General features: G+C 34.3%; 1 protein-coding gene across 2 annotated transcripts in view; it reads left to right on the top strand.

Annotated features, from left to right (window-relative positions):
- The window catches only part of LOC127973324 (ankyrin-2-like), a 56498-nt gene that overhangs the window by 18291 nt on the left and 23704 nt on the right, over nucleotides 1-14503 (top strand). For both annotated transcript variants that reach the window (XM_052577361.1, XM_052577371.1), the window contains exons 2-24: nucleotides 865-966; nucleotides 3259-3357; nucleotides 3925-4023; nucleotides 4240-4338; nucleotides 4688-4873; nucleotides 5451-5474; nucleotides 6708-6806; nucleotides 7505-7603; nucleotides 8275-8373; nucleotides 8573-8770; nucleotides 8847-8945; nucleotides 9568-9666; nucleotides 10819-10917; nucleotides 11036-11233; nucleotides 11743-11841; nucleotides 12070-12168; nucleotides 12262-12459; nucleotides 12922-13020; nucleotides 13137-13235; nucleotides 13594-13692; nucleotides 13771-13869; nucleotides 13968-14040; nucleotides 14126-14179. In XM_052577361.1, the coding sequence (XP_052433321.1) occupies nucleotides 865-966; nucleotides 3259-3357; nucleotides 3925-4023; nucleotides 4240-4338; nucleotides 4688-4873; nucleotides 5451-5474; nucleotides 6708-6806; nucleotides 7505-7603; nucleotides 8275-8373; nucleotides 8573-8770; nucleotides 8847-8945; nucleotides 9568-9666; nucleotides 10819-10917; nucleotides 11036-11233; nucleotides 11743-11841; nucleotides 12070-12168; nucleotides 12262-12459; nucleotides 12922-13020; nucleotides 13137-13235; nucleotides 13594-13692; nucleotides 13771-13869; nucleotides 13968-14040; nucleotides 14126-14179 (2518 nt within the window). The remainder of the gene's footprint in view (nucleotides 1-864; nucleotides 967-3258; nucleotides 3358-3924; nucleotides 4024-4239; nucleotides 4339-4687; nucleotides 4874-5450; nucleotides 5475-6707; nucleotides 6807-7504; nucleotides 7604-8274; nucleotides 8374-8572; nucleotides 8771-8846; nucleotides 8946-9567; nucleotides 9667-10818; nucleotides 10918-11035; nucleotides 11234-11742; nucleotides 11842-12069; nucleotides 12169-12261; nucleotides 12460-12921; nucleotides 13021-13136; nucleotides 13236-13593; nucleotides 13693-13770; nucleotides 13870-13967; nucleotides 14041-14125; nucleotides 14180-14503) is intronic.

Below are 14503 nucleotides of genomic sequence, written 5' to 3'. Positions count from 1 at the left end.
AACTTTGTTGCCCACATGAGCTGAAGGCAACTTCAGCAGCAAATATATAGAGTGTGTTTCCATTGGTCAGGCCTTCTTCAGATCCCACTTGTGTTAAGATGTGACCTCTCAACCTCAGAAGGTTGCTGAGGTCAAGTCTTAAACATTTTGGTCAAATCTGTAATGACCTGACACATTAATGCTTCATGCTCCACATGACCTGAGAGGTACTGATCTGTTCATTAGCATCTTTAATCCCAGAGCTTTGCATCTATGTGCTTGCCAATTCTAATATATCTGTGTTTTTAAATACATTTTGTGCAACTGTTGAAAGGTAACCAAAAAGTGCTGTCCTCCTTCTCTGTACTTGTAATGTCTTCCTGCTCTGTAGTGTTCATTATTCCGTACATTGAGGATTTTTGCATTGGTATTGCACATGCAGGTTATTGTCACCATTGTGACTCTTATTCCAAGGGCTTTAAAATGAATTGCTCTGTAATATTTCAAATCAACATGTGTTCACTGATTGATGCCAAATCTGAAATTTGATCTTAGCATTCATTTTCTTCTTAACTTGGCAAGATAACCCATGCACACATGCAGATCTCTGTGTGTTTGATGACATGGGTATTACAACATAAACATTTTTATGAGGACACTTCCTGTGTCCTTGTAAAACAGTAAATTCCTGGAGGGCTCTGCAGAGTTTAGCTCAACCAACTCACACCTGCTAGGAAGTTTCTAGTAATCCTGCATTTGTTCTTCTTTAAGTTTGTTTACTTGGAAATTCATTGTAATAAAAAAATAAAAAAAATTAAAAATAAAATCTTTACTAGAGCTGGCCTGAAGTGTCCTAATGTTTTTCCTGTCGTCTTGTTTCTACAGTCGGACAGTAATACCAGCTTCCTAAGGGCGGCCAGGGCAGGGAATATTGAAAAGGTTCTGGATTTCCTCAAGAGCGGACAGGACATTGCCACATGCAATCAGGTAACTTTTACATAAAACACTATGGATGCAATGAAATGAATGCGATGTTGTCTCATTGATTTCTCTCAACTTTAATTTACTATTTCATACTTTTATTGCAGTATAATTCAAAGGAATTCAACAGTTAGAAGTTTTGCACATACATCTAAAGCAGTTTAGATTATGTGTGTAAATGCTTTTAATCTAATCTGTTAAGAGAAAATCTGTTGAGTAATACTGAATTTAAGTTTTTTCCAGGAAGCAGGTTCTTTCCATGTTCTGTCAACTCTGTGTTAGCGCCACTTTTTAGAAAGTCCTAGTAGATTGTGTTTTATGAGTGAAGGATAATCCTGATTATTAGAAATGTGTATGGTCTTTTAGTTTGCTTTTCTCGTTTTTTTGACCAGCTTGGCCACAAATTGCATTGTGATGATGTTATAGGGAGCCATAGTAATTCCTGACAGAAGCTGCATTGCCAGCATCATCAGTTCTCTGCCAGGCAGTTCTTTCTAGTACATCAGAGCCGTTTTACTCATGCGTGTCTCTGGCAGCTGTTTACACTCCCGACCTTCTGTAACTAAACCCTCCCACTGTCACAGTACTGCTGTGTTCAACCATTCCTTACAAATTATCCCTGGCATAACAATGCACTGAAATCACCAAATATATTAATGGTAACTGATCTTTAATCTTAAAAATGTGTGAAGTCAATATTAAACTGGTCTTGTTTGAAATCAAATAGTAGTGAAATGCACGCATGCATGTAAATAAGAAATACAATATTTCCTTATCTAGTCAGATACTGTATACACTATCAGAAACATGGTACAAAACTGTCAGTGGTGGTGGGTACTAATATCTACACTATGTACTGATATATAATTTTAAAATACTAATATGTACCTTTAAAGTATTAATGTGTAGCATGTAGGGGTAAATAAGGAATAACAATGTACCTTTTAGCTTTTGCAGCTTGGGGTGTTCCCAAAATGACAGCTTTGTACTTTTTTTTTTCTGAGAATGTCTGATTAAATTGTCCTTTTATAGGAGATACCACATGCAAAATGCATTCTGTGAGGTTTGGCACAGGCACGAACTGCAAGATCTGCATAAATCTTTAAAGTACTGGTTTCAGCAAGGTGTGCCATATAAATATTATGTAAATGTGGAACCATGACCAACATGGGAGGGGAAAAATTGAAAGACAGTGTTTAAGTGCCTTTAAGTTACATTAGACATTGTATTTAATACTGTATAACGCATGTTTCATATTTTCACATCTTTGTTAAATATTTCTTTTAAAAGGGTGATTTAGCTATGTATGTATTTATTTATTTACTTATTTTACATTAAATTACATTAAACTGGGTGTGAAAGCTAGGTTGCTATGACCCCTTTATTATGTAATTTGCTGAATTTGCCTCTTTTCTGACCATGACATTATTCATGATGATGTCATCTTGAGTCTGAATAATGAGTCTGTCATTATAACAATGGCCAGGCATTGGATGCTGTTTTCTCTAAAATCCATCATTCTAATCCTCACTGAGTGATATTGCAATATAATCTGCCCATGTTTTATCAGTTTTTTTTTCTTTCCACTCTTTCACCGGAATCCCTCACTCCTTCAGCTTTCATTATCCAAATAAATTAGATTAGAGTCTCGTTAATTCTCTCTGCTCTTACTGACGAATCTGAATGTTGGCCATAATACGTTACACAAGAGCTGTCATGATTTCGCCGTCGTGTTAAGACAGGAGGTGATGTTTGAATAAAGGGAATGCTTATTTACAGCTCTTGAAAAAAAAAAAAGATTAAATACTGAAATTCCGTGTTTAAACATGTAAGCTTGATTTGATTAAATAAAAATGAAATAAGTGACTTTTTGCATGGTATAATGAAAATTAATTATTTCATAATGGCTAAAAACCTTTTCTTCTGATCATTGTGCTAAAATAGAAAAAATACCTAATTTTGCCATAGTAAAATCTGTCATAATTATTCTTTACATGAGGAATTTTCAAACTTGGGTCTGGAAGAAAAGTAATAATAAAATAATATAAAAAATAAACAATTTAAAAAATAAAATAACATTTATTTACTATATTAATTAGGTTTTAATACATTTAACATGAAATTTCCGTAATCTTGTAATCTTTGTAATCTTGTAATGCCAAAGTCTGTTTTTATGCAGCTTGTATGCTATTATTTATCATGAGCAAAAAGATGTTGTTGTCTTTTTCTTTATTGTAGATTAATATTAAAATCTGCACTGATAGAAAGTGTATTGATCATGTCTCCCTCTGTGTGTAGAACGGACTAAATGCACTTCATCTAGCAGCCAAAGAGGGTCACGTGGAGATGGTGGAGGAACTCTTGGAGAGGGGTTCAACCGTGGACTCTTCAACTAAGGTTAATCACACATAAACACTTACAAGGGGTATGTGATTCCCAAATGGCAAGAGAGACAGAGTAAATATGACAGAATGCCAGTCATCCAGCACTATGGTATGCTGAGTACAGCTGGACTCTGATGATTCCTGTCATCTGACAAGCCAGGAACTATAACACACAAGCAATCACTGACAGCAGAGAAAAAGCTTTGGAGACTTTGTGTCGAGCAGAAATGTGAAAAGTGTACTAGAAGTCTATTTTGACTGATAGGATTTCTAAAAATTAGGACAAATGTCTCATACAGTCCCCAAGTATTTGAAAAAAGCTTTTCTTATGATATGCATACACAATGTATAAAATACTTTTGCTGTAAGAAACACATACTCTCAATGATATTTAGATATTTTGTTATAGATACATTAATTATTTTTAGAATTTGTTATTAAACTAGTTTAATTAAATTCTGTTCCGTCCTTTTGTGCTTTTAATGATTTACACAAGGACCATCATATTTATACACAAACAAGTGCACAATTACATTAGATAAGTAGTAAATATGTATCTCCCATTCTTCTTCCTCTTCAGAAAGGAAACACAGCATTGCACATTGCTTGTCTGGCTGGGCAGAAAGAAGTTGCGAAGTTATTGGTGAAAAGAGGAGCAGATTTAAATTCGCAGTCCCAGGTGAGGAGAGCCTGTAATATTCCAATAATAATAATAATAATAATAATAATAATAATAATAATATATATATATATATATATATATATATATATATATATATATATATATATATATATATATATATATATATTTAATTTAATTGAATATGATTAAAATAGTATTTCATAAATTGTTATAATACTAATTTAGCTTTACGTTACCGGTATGTTACTACAGAATGGCTTCACTCCACTTTATATGGCTGCTCAAGAGAATCACCTGGATGTTGTGCGATATCTTCTGGAGAATGGTGGAAACCAGAGCATTGCCACAGAGGTTTGTGATTGCCAGAGTTGTGTGTGTGACTTTCAAGTACCTGCTTCTAAAAAGAAGGAGTGTTTCCATAGACTGTGGTTTTTATGACTTACTTCTGAAGTGAATTCTCAAATCAATGAATCCAAGTGTGTCCAATAAGTATATCCAGTAATCAAAAGCATCAAATGGGTGAAGGTTTTACATGATTTCTAGCTGGTCCAGGCTGGTCTAGATGGTTGATCAGCTGGACTTCCAACCCCTGGACCGAGTTTTGATCTGCATTTTGGTCAACTTGTTAATGGCCTTTGTATCGGAACAAAGACATGGTTCTGTTTGTTTATCTCTGCCTGTCTATTGCTTGTGTTTGTAGGATGGTTTTACTCCTTTGGCCATTGCTCTGCAGCAGGGTCATAATCAGGTGGTCTCTCTGCTCCTGGAACATGACACAAAAGGTAAAGTCCGCCTGCCTGCGCTCCACATCGCTGCCCGCAAGGATGACACCAAATCAGCTGCCTTGCTGCTCCAGAACGACCATAATGCTGATGTCCAGTCCAAGGTGAGGGAATGGGATTTTTTTAATGCTTTTTCAAAAATGGAACTATACTTATACTATGTTTAATTCTTTATTTTTATTATATAGGTAATACCATGGTTTTCAGGATGTTTGCAATGATAATATTTTTTTTTTATACATTGAAAATTCTCTCATCCAAGATGTTAATGAGTTCGCTTCTTTATTTGGAGAAATTTAGCATTACTTGCTCACCAATGGATCCTCTTTAGTGAATGGGTACCGTCAGAATTACAATTTTCAAACTGCTGATAAAAGCATCATAATGACCCTTAAACAATCCACACGACTCTTAAGATTATTCTAACTTCCTCTAATCAAAATGTTTTAGTTTTTTTCTTCAGGAAAAACTCATTTATTTATTATTATAATATTATAATATTACATAGATAGATAGATACATAGATAGATAGATAGATAGATCGATAGATACACTTTTAAATGTATCAACTTTTAAATGTATCAATTAAATGGATTATATGTGTGCCTTTGAAATTTCGTCATTTTAAGACAAAAAATATTAATGAAAATACCATATTTTCTTCCTCATGTGCAACTCCAGATGATGGTCAACAGGACTACAGAGGTATTAAGATTCTCAGCAGAATCCTGTATTGGTCTCAGCTCTTGTAAAGCCTAATGTTCTACAGTACTTAACACTGAATCTTTCTTTGACAGTGCATGGGAAGAGTACAGTCTTGTTCATAGTGCATGACACATTGTTGTTTTTATTTTAGTAGCAGCACCCTGTTTCCTCCAAAGGTTTTTGGGTAACACTTTAGAATAAGGTTCCATTAGTTAATGTTAGTTAATGTATTAATTAACATGAACAAACAATGAATAATACATTTATTACTGTATTTATTAATCTTTGTTAATGTTAGTTAATGAAAATACAGTTATTCATTGTTAGTTCATGGTAATTCACAGTGCATTAACTAATGTTAACAAGCACAACTTTTGATTTAAATAATGCATTAGTAAATGTTGAAATTAACATGAACTAAGACTTATAAATGCTGTAGAAGGATTGTTCTTGCTTAGTTCATGTTAACGAAAGTAGTTAACTAACATTAACTAATGGAACCTTATTCTAAAGTGTTACCGGTTTTGGGATCTTTAATGAACATTTTGAGCAGGAATAGAGTTCATTGTTTAAACACCACTTTTGATTTCACAAACAAGCTAAACAGACGTTTAACTCTTAATTGTGCATGCGGACTCATACTGTCGCTCTCACTATCTGTGTAGAAGTCTCTCGGTCACATTTTGTTGCACCTTTTTGTTAATTCTGTTTTTTAAATTGCACCATGTCTGTCAGAATGGAAAGGTAAGAAAAAAAATGGCTCCATCAAACGAACGAGTAAGACAGATAATGCTAATTTCCCATCTATTCTTTCGTCTTTAGCAGTACGTAGTGAGTAGTTGCTGAACAACATTTGTTTCTTCAGATATTTTGTTCATCATCTTTTTTTCCCTTTCATTGTCACTGAGAAACTTCTCATCTCTCTCATGAGAACTCACCGTTTCTTATTTCACCCAACTTTAGTTTCTTTTCCTTCACTCCAGCGCATGGTATGGTTGCATCCACTGGTAGCAGATGAATCCAGGCATTTTGTTTACTTTTCCATTTTTTCTTTCTTTTAAGGTTTTGCACAAATGTGATGATTCATGGGAATGCTGCATGATAGATCATGAATGATGGATGTTTTAAATCAGTTAGAAGACCAGTACAGACATTTATCTTCATTCTGTTGTCCTCTTTCCTCTTCTTTGTTCTATCCCTTCTTTATCCCAATACTGTTCCATCCTCTAACAGAGTGGCTTCACTCCTCTGCATATTGCTGCTCACTACGGTAATGTTAATGTGGCCACGCTGCTGCTCAACAGAGGGGCTGCTGTAGACTTCACAGCCAGGGTATGATCATATACTGCTAAAACTTTTGAAAAGCACCAACTTCAATTGACAAAAATAGCATAGCTTTATTTTAAATGGTTGGACATACTTGGACATACATAAGTGTTTGGAAGTGAGTCATCTAAATCAGTGGTTCTCAACCTTTTGATTTGAGGTCCTCCCTTGTCCAACACAATAATTAAAGACTTCCAACAGACAGTATACAGTAGGCTTTCTGCTGTAATTATGAACTGCTTGTCCTTTGGAAGTTGGCTGAGGCCCCCTAGTGGGCGAGAACCACTGCTCTAAATCACTGCTTTCTGTTAAGAACAGACTGACATTTAAGTAATTATTCCCTGAAATGATACAGTTATCATTTTGGGGTAAACTATCTTTCTCATGGGAATAATTTTGAGGTGGATGCTTTCTTTCCTTTAATTTCTCCACATTTAAAACACTGTTGCAGTTATTCTCTATTGTTTATTATAATGTATGAATTTAAAATACTGTACTATCAGATTTTATATATATATATATATATATATATATATATATATATATATATATATATATATATATATATATATATATATATATATCAAATCTGATCAAATACTTGCAGTTCATCTTTTACATTCTCATGATTTTTGCAGATAATGTCTCTAGATTTTCAAATATGAATGTAGAATCTTCACTAATGTATGCATTGTTTTGTTTAGAATGGTATTACCCCTCTTCATGTGGCTTCCAAACGTGGAAACACAAACATGATTGCTCTGCTGCTAGATAGGGGATCTCAGATTGATGCCAAGACCAGGGTGAGTATTGATTATAATAATAATAATAAAATAATAATAAGCTTTATTTATATGGCACCTTTCAGACATAAAATGCAGTTCAGCTTGCTTTACATAATCAAAAATTGCTTCAACAAATATCATATTCGACATTACATCTAATAAAATGCATCAAATAACAATTACATCAAATCTAAAAGATAAAAGGAATCAAATAGAACACATCTCATAGAATAAAATACTAAAACACAATAGAACAATCATTTATTATAGACAGTTCCTAGCACATGGCAAAATAAAAAGATATAAAAATACTTCCCTGATATTTGAGCCGCATTACCGATTTTCTTTTGTCTACTGCTGAGATTGCAGTAATCAAGGCTGCTTGAGACAAAAGTATGAATAGTGTCTCTGCATCTTTCAGATTTGAAAAAAAGTTCAAAGATTTGTATTCTTTTAATATGTGATTTAAAACTAAAATCAAAAATCAAATAGTACCAGCATCAAAATGCAGTAAAAAAACTGTTAACAGCAGTTCATAGAAAAATGTATTCCACTGTTTAGACAGTTTAAGGTGTCTTATTTAGAAAAATTTTGCCTGAATAGTTTTCATAATGCATTATATATGTACATTTATAAACGTGTCTTCATATATAATGTTTGTTTTTATTTATCTCCTGTCTGTTGAACAGGATGGGCTGACACCGCTGCACTGTGCAGCCAGAAGTGGACATGACACTGCAGTGGAACTACTGCTTGAAAGAGGAGCTCCCATACTGGCACGGACCAAGGTCTAAGTGGTTCCTATTAATTACTCTCCTATACTCACAAAGGCTGCATTTATATGATTTTTTTTATTTTTTATATATATTATTAATAAATATTGTTACAGTTATTATTACATTGTTATATTCATTTTCTATCTAAAGCTGAACTGTACTTTTTCCTTTCTCTTTCTCTGTATTTCAACATACACACACACACACACAGAATGGCCTGTCCCCTCTGCACATGTCTGCTCAGGGTGATCACGTCGAGTGTGTGAAACACCTGCTGCAACACAAGGCACCGGTTGATGATGTCACACTGGACTACCTGACAGCCCTTCATGTTGCCGCCCACTGTGGTCACTACAGAGTCACAAAATTACTGCTGGATAAGAAAGCCAATCCTAATGCCAGGGCTCTGGTAATTCTTTGACAAAAGTCAAATGAATGTGTACCAATGTTAATGAGCATTACTAATATATTTATTGTGTCTTCAGAATGGCTTCACTCCTCTGCATATTGCCTGTAAGAAGAACAGAGTAAAAGTCATGGAACTGCTGGTTAAATACGGAGCCTCAATTCAAGCCATCACTGAAGTGAGAGTCCTAGAACTCTGTGTCTGATACTTATTGAAATATTGTATACTATTTAGGATAATAATATTTGATTTAGCATGTGCAGCTCAAACAGTAGAGCATGGCAATAACAATGACAGTGGGTTTGATTCTGAAGGAATGCATACTGATAAAATGTCTACACTGAATGCAGTTTTAGCCGCTTTGGGTAAAAGAATCTACAAGATGTAATGTGAATGAAAGAGGCTTCTCTTGTTGACTGCTGACTCAAATGCTACTTGCTCATTTAGTTAGTATTTCAGCTATTATTAAAATAACTACATTTACATGTTCCCAAATAATCTGACTTGATACAAAGGAAATTTGGAAAGGGGTGGTGCAGATCTAAAATAATAATACAATTAAGAGGGAAAACAATTAAACATGAAAATGCTTGAATCTGACTAATTTAAGTATTAGATTGAATAATTAAGACAGGACTGAATAATTACTGAATATTTAAATGTATTTGCTAAAACTGTATTTTTAGATATGCGTATGCTGATATGTTATGTAATTGAATATGTGAATTGGACTGCAACGTTTAGGTTTTGCATAATGAGTGCAAGTAAGAATTACTACTCTCTATTCTCTTTCTCTCTAGTCCGGCCTGACCCCAGTCCATGTTGCAGCATTTATGGGACACCTGAATATCGTTCTCCTACTGCTACAGAATGGAGCCTCACCTGATGTCTGTAATATTGTGAGTAAATGATCATCATGATGGACATGATTTGTATCTCATTTAAATACATTTCTTATGAAATCTAGTAGGAGTGTGTGATATTGACAAAAAATGAATCCCGAAACTTGCAATATTCTTTGCGTTCTGTACATTGGTTATTTCATAGCAGTGACACAAATTAACTTTTCATATAAGGGGTGTTGTTTGACCACCTAAATTGATTTGCAGGAGCATTTTTATCTTTTTTTTTGTCTAACCTTTATTAAATGAGGTCACCTTTTATGTCACATTCTTATTTATTTAGTCAATAAATTCTCAACAAAAAAAAACCCAGTCAATTCTGGGCCTGAGTGGGCCTTTTTTATTCACTTTTTTCTCTTCGTCATTACACAACTGCCAAAGTGGTTCTTTTTGTTTCTTTAATTATTTTAGAAAAATATGTTTGTAACTTTATGTTTGTTAAATTCACATTTTGGTTTTTTTAATTGATGACCAAGTGGCTAACCACATGTTTAATCAATTTACCCTTCCAAATCAACACAATTTGCCTTAAATAATATCTATAGATAAAACACTTAAAGCACATCACAATGTTAGTTTAAACGTTTAACCTAGATAAATGTGCACTGTTAGACACATATCTAAGTGTTTGTGTGACGAGTGGAAACTAAAGCGCACTTTGTAGGAGATGGAGGAGCCGGTGTGATCACTTGCATCGTTTTTTTTAATAACAGTGGAAACATCAGAAAATACGCCATCTTTGCTCATACAGATAAGAGTAATAAATCATTGGGAAATGAAAAGGGTCTACATTTATTTGTGTGCACTACCAATATCAACAAAATGTTGTGCTTTTGTAAAGTAAAGAAAACAAACAGGATGTGTTTTCTGCTGTCTCAGTCTCCTTGAACAGGAGCGCTTTGCAAAAAAGCAACTGAAACTCATTGAATACTCACAGACACAATATAACTATAGAAAACTTTGAAGTAACTAAATAATTAATATATGTATCTCACATCCCTACATGCACAGCCGTGGCTTGCAGAGCCTGCTTATGCTGTGCAGTTTTTAATATAATTTCCTATCCTTTCTACTCAATCCTAAAAAAAAATGTCTAAAACGCCTACATAGCAGTGCATTTCATGTGTTACTAATTGTGTTTGTTTTCAGCGTGGTGAGACAGCATTGCACATGGCTGCAAGGGCAGGACAGATGGAGGTGGTGCGATGTTTGCTAAGGAACGGCGCTCTAGTGGATGCCATGGCCAGAGTCAGTCAATAAAAGCACTTCTTGAATAAAGCGAAAATACAGATATCAATGCCTACAAGTAGAGCTTTAAATAAACTATATTTGCATTACTCTCCTTCTTTCTCTCTCTTGCCTCCAGGAGGACCAGACACCCCTTCACATTGCGTCTCGTCTGGGTCAGACAGAGATTGTGCAGTTGTTACTGCAGCACATGGCTCACCCTGACGCTTCCACCACTAATGGATACACACCTCTGCACATCTCCGCTCGTGAAGGTCAGGTGGAGACGGCTACAGTGCTTCTGGAGGCCGGAGCATCTCACTCACTCGCCACTAAGGTGGGACTGCAGAAGAGAGATTAAATATATTATAACCCTATTGCTTTATGCTGAGCCCCTCACATGAAATGAAGACAAAACTATATATATATATATATATATATATATATATATATATGGTCTACAGATTAACAATCCTTTCCCATGACTTATTGATTAGTTAAGTCAATATTTTGTTATTATAATAGAAAATATATATATGAAAAGGTTAACTTTATGAAATATTATTACAATTTAAAATATCTAATTTCTATTTTTAATTTAATTTTACATTTAATTTTAATTTTAAAATGTAATTTATCCATGTGATGGCAAAGCTATATTTAGCAGCCATGATTCCAGTCTTCACTGTTTCATGATTCTTCAGAAATCATTCTATTTATTTAAAATAGCAATTTTTTGATCTGTTTGTGTCCTTGCTGAATAAAAGTATTTACTTACTGACTACAAATTTGCTGTGTATGTGTTTGTCTATTTTAAACTAACCCTAACTATCCTTCACTTAATAGAAAGGCTTCACTCCCCTACATGTTGCTGCTAAGTATGGAAGCCTGGATGTGGCAAAACTCCTCCTACAGCGGAGAGCACTTCTTGATGACACTGGAAAGGTGTGTCATCAAGGCTTTAATCTCCTACTCATTTACTTATTTTTATTTTTATTTTTATTTTATATATATATATATATATATATATATATATATATATATATATATATATATATATATATATATATATATATATATATATATATGTATGTATGTATGTATGTATGTGTGTGTGTGTGTGTGTGTGTTCACTATTGTCATGCTATTTCTCTCTTTGGCTTTCTGAACCAGTACGGTCTCACACCTCTGCATGTAGCTGCTCATTATGATAACCAGCAGGTGGCGATGATGCTCTTGGATAAAGGGGCTTCACCTCACGCTACTGCTAAGGTGCACATCTTAAACTGATTGCAAGAAGTCTCTGCATCCAATAAAACAACAAAAATCTATAACTTGAGGTTTTGTGTCTATATTCATGTGCAGAACGGCTATACGCCCCTCCACATTGCGGCAAAGAAGAACCAGACTCAGATTGCCTCTGCGCTGCTTCAGTATGGAGCAGAGACCAATGCACTGACCAAACAGGGAGTGAGTCCTTTACACCTGGCATCTCAGGAGGGGCACACAGAGATGGCCTCCCTTCTGCTGGAGAAGGGTGCACACGTCAATGCTGCCACTAAGGTAAGATCTAGAGCGGGAAGCCTACAGTATTTATCCTCAGTGTCAAACAGATTTTTAACATATTTTTGTAATCCAAACTGACTTTTACAAATGTCAGCCGAACCCCTTGGATGCAAAATATTTCCTTGAAGTACCTAAGAATTTAAGTTCATATTTTAATAATTTAATGACACTCTCATGTCAGTTAATGAAACGTAAATAGATGAAATATTGAATCTTTGTAAATTACAATTGTACTGTAAAATAAAAACAAATATTTGATGATAATTAATCATTTTTACACTACGAGTTTCAATATGAATATTTATGTCTTAAATTCTTCACTTTCAAACAAATCAAATCCTCCAGCTTTTATTTTGGCAGAATACTGCTGAAAGTCTATAAACTTGCATCTGCAAAAATGCTACTGAAATTAACATAAACCTGCAACAGATGAATGGTGTTTTTATTTATTTTTTTCAGAGTGGCCTCACATCTCTTCATCTCAGTGCTCAGGAGGACAGAGTGCAAGTGGCTGAAATACTGGTCAAGCATGATGCAATCATAGACCAGCAGACCAAAGTAAGCTTGAACCATAGTTTTTACCATGGCTATTTTGCTGTGTTATTATTAATAATTTTTGTACCATTTCAGTATGTTAATCCTCAGCCAATGTGAAATTTGGTTGTTTCTTGTAGTTGGGCTACACTCCTCTTATTGTTGCCTGCCACTATGGAAATGTCAAAATGGTGAATTTCCTTTTGCAAAATGGCGCTAATGTCAATGCAAAAACTAAGGTAAGAGTTTTAATATATTTAATAATATATATTCTTATATGACTTGGTAACTCAACTAATAACTACTCAATAAACTATTATTTAATCATTTTGTGATTATGAGCTCTGTGGCCATGTATTTTGAGTTTGTGATTGAGAAATATTACTGATATCTATTTCTGACTGTAAAGCTGTGCTATTATTTTAATGTATCAATTAATTATTTTATATACAAGCAATTCATTCTGTTTAATTTTAATGGCAGAATTACATGCTTTTAAACTTATGACATGATTAGCATTCTGATTATTTATATGATTATTTATATGTACTGATATATATATACATATATATGTATTTTTATTTTTTATTTTTTCAGAACGGTTACATGCCACTCCACCAAGCTGCTCAGCAGGGAAATACACACATTATCAATGTCCTGCTGCAACATGGAGCCAAGCCTAACGCCATCACCATGGTGCGAGACACACTCATACTCACATAAATAATAATAATTCTGTCTTACTCGTCTAACCTCACACTCTTTCTCCCCCAGAATGGAAACACAGCACTCTCTATTGCTAAGCGACTAGGGTACATCTCAGTGGTGGACACTCTGAAAGTTGTTACCGAGGAAACAATCACAACAACAACCGTACGAATCCATGCCTTTTTGCATATTAAGAACTTTTGATGTATTCAGATTCTGTACAGAATGTATGTTGAATGCATTGTTAATTTCATCTTTTGTAGACGGTGACAGAGAAACACAAGCTGAACGTTCCAGAGACAATGACAGAAGTTCTGGATGTGTCGGATGAGGAGGGTAAGATACTGTGTTTTATTACCAACTTGTAATATGCATAATCAGGATTTCATATATCTTTGTAAAAGCTGCTGTGCCTCTGTAGCCCAACATCAGATGGAGGAGGAGCTTTTTACTGAAGTCTCTATGGAGATTGAAGGTATACAGGGTATAGATACAGTATAGAATGGAATGAACTGACCCTTTACTAACGTTACATTTGCTACATTTGCCAAAAAATCTTTCAGTTCATTTTATGTCTATTCAAACATTTGCAGTTTGTGTGCTAACTGTGATGGGCATGTTTATTGTGTGTAGAAAACTAAACTGTGGAAAACTAACTTTGTTCTTTGTTATTTGTGCTAATCTGGGGATGATTTTTAAAGTAATAAAATTATAGCTTTTTTATGTTGTTTTTTTTATTCATAACACCTACATAATGGGTTAGTGTTGTTTGATATGGCTTACTGTATAATTGCAGTGC

Source organism: Carassius gibelio, chromosome A1 (assembly GCF_023724105.1).
Source record: "Carassius gibelio isolate Cgi1373 ecotype wild population from Czech Republic chromosome A1, carGib1.2-hapl.c, whole genome shotgun sequence".
NCBI classification, from domain to species: domain Eukaryota; kingdom Metazoa; phylum Chordata; class Actinopteri; order Cypriniformes; family Cyprinidae; genus Carassius; species Carassius gibelio.
The sequence above is the reverse complement of the archived record's forward strand: the minus strand, read 5'-3'. Positions and strand labels throughout refer to the sequence as shown.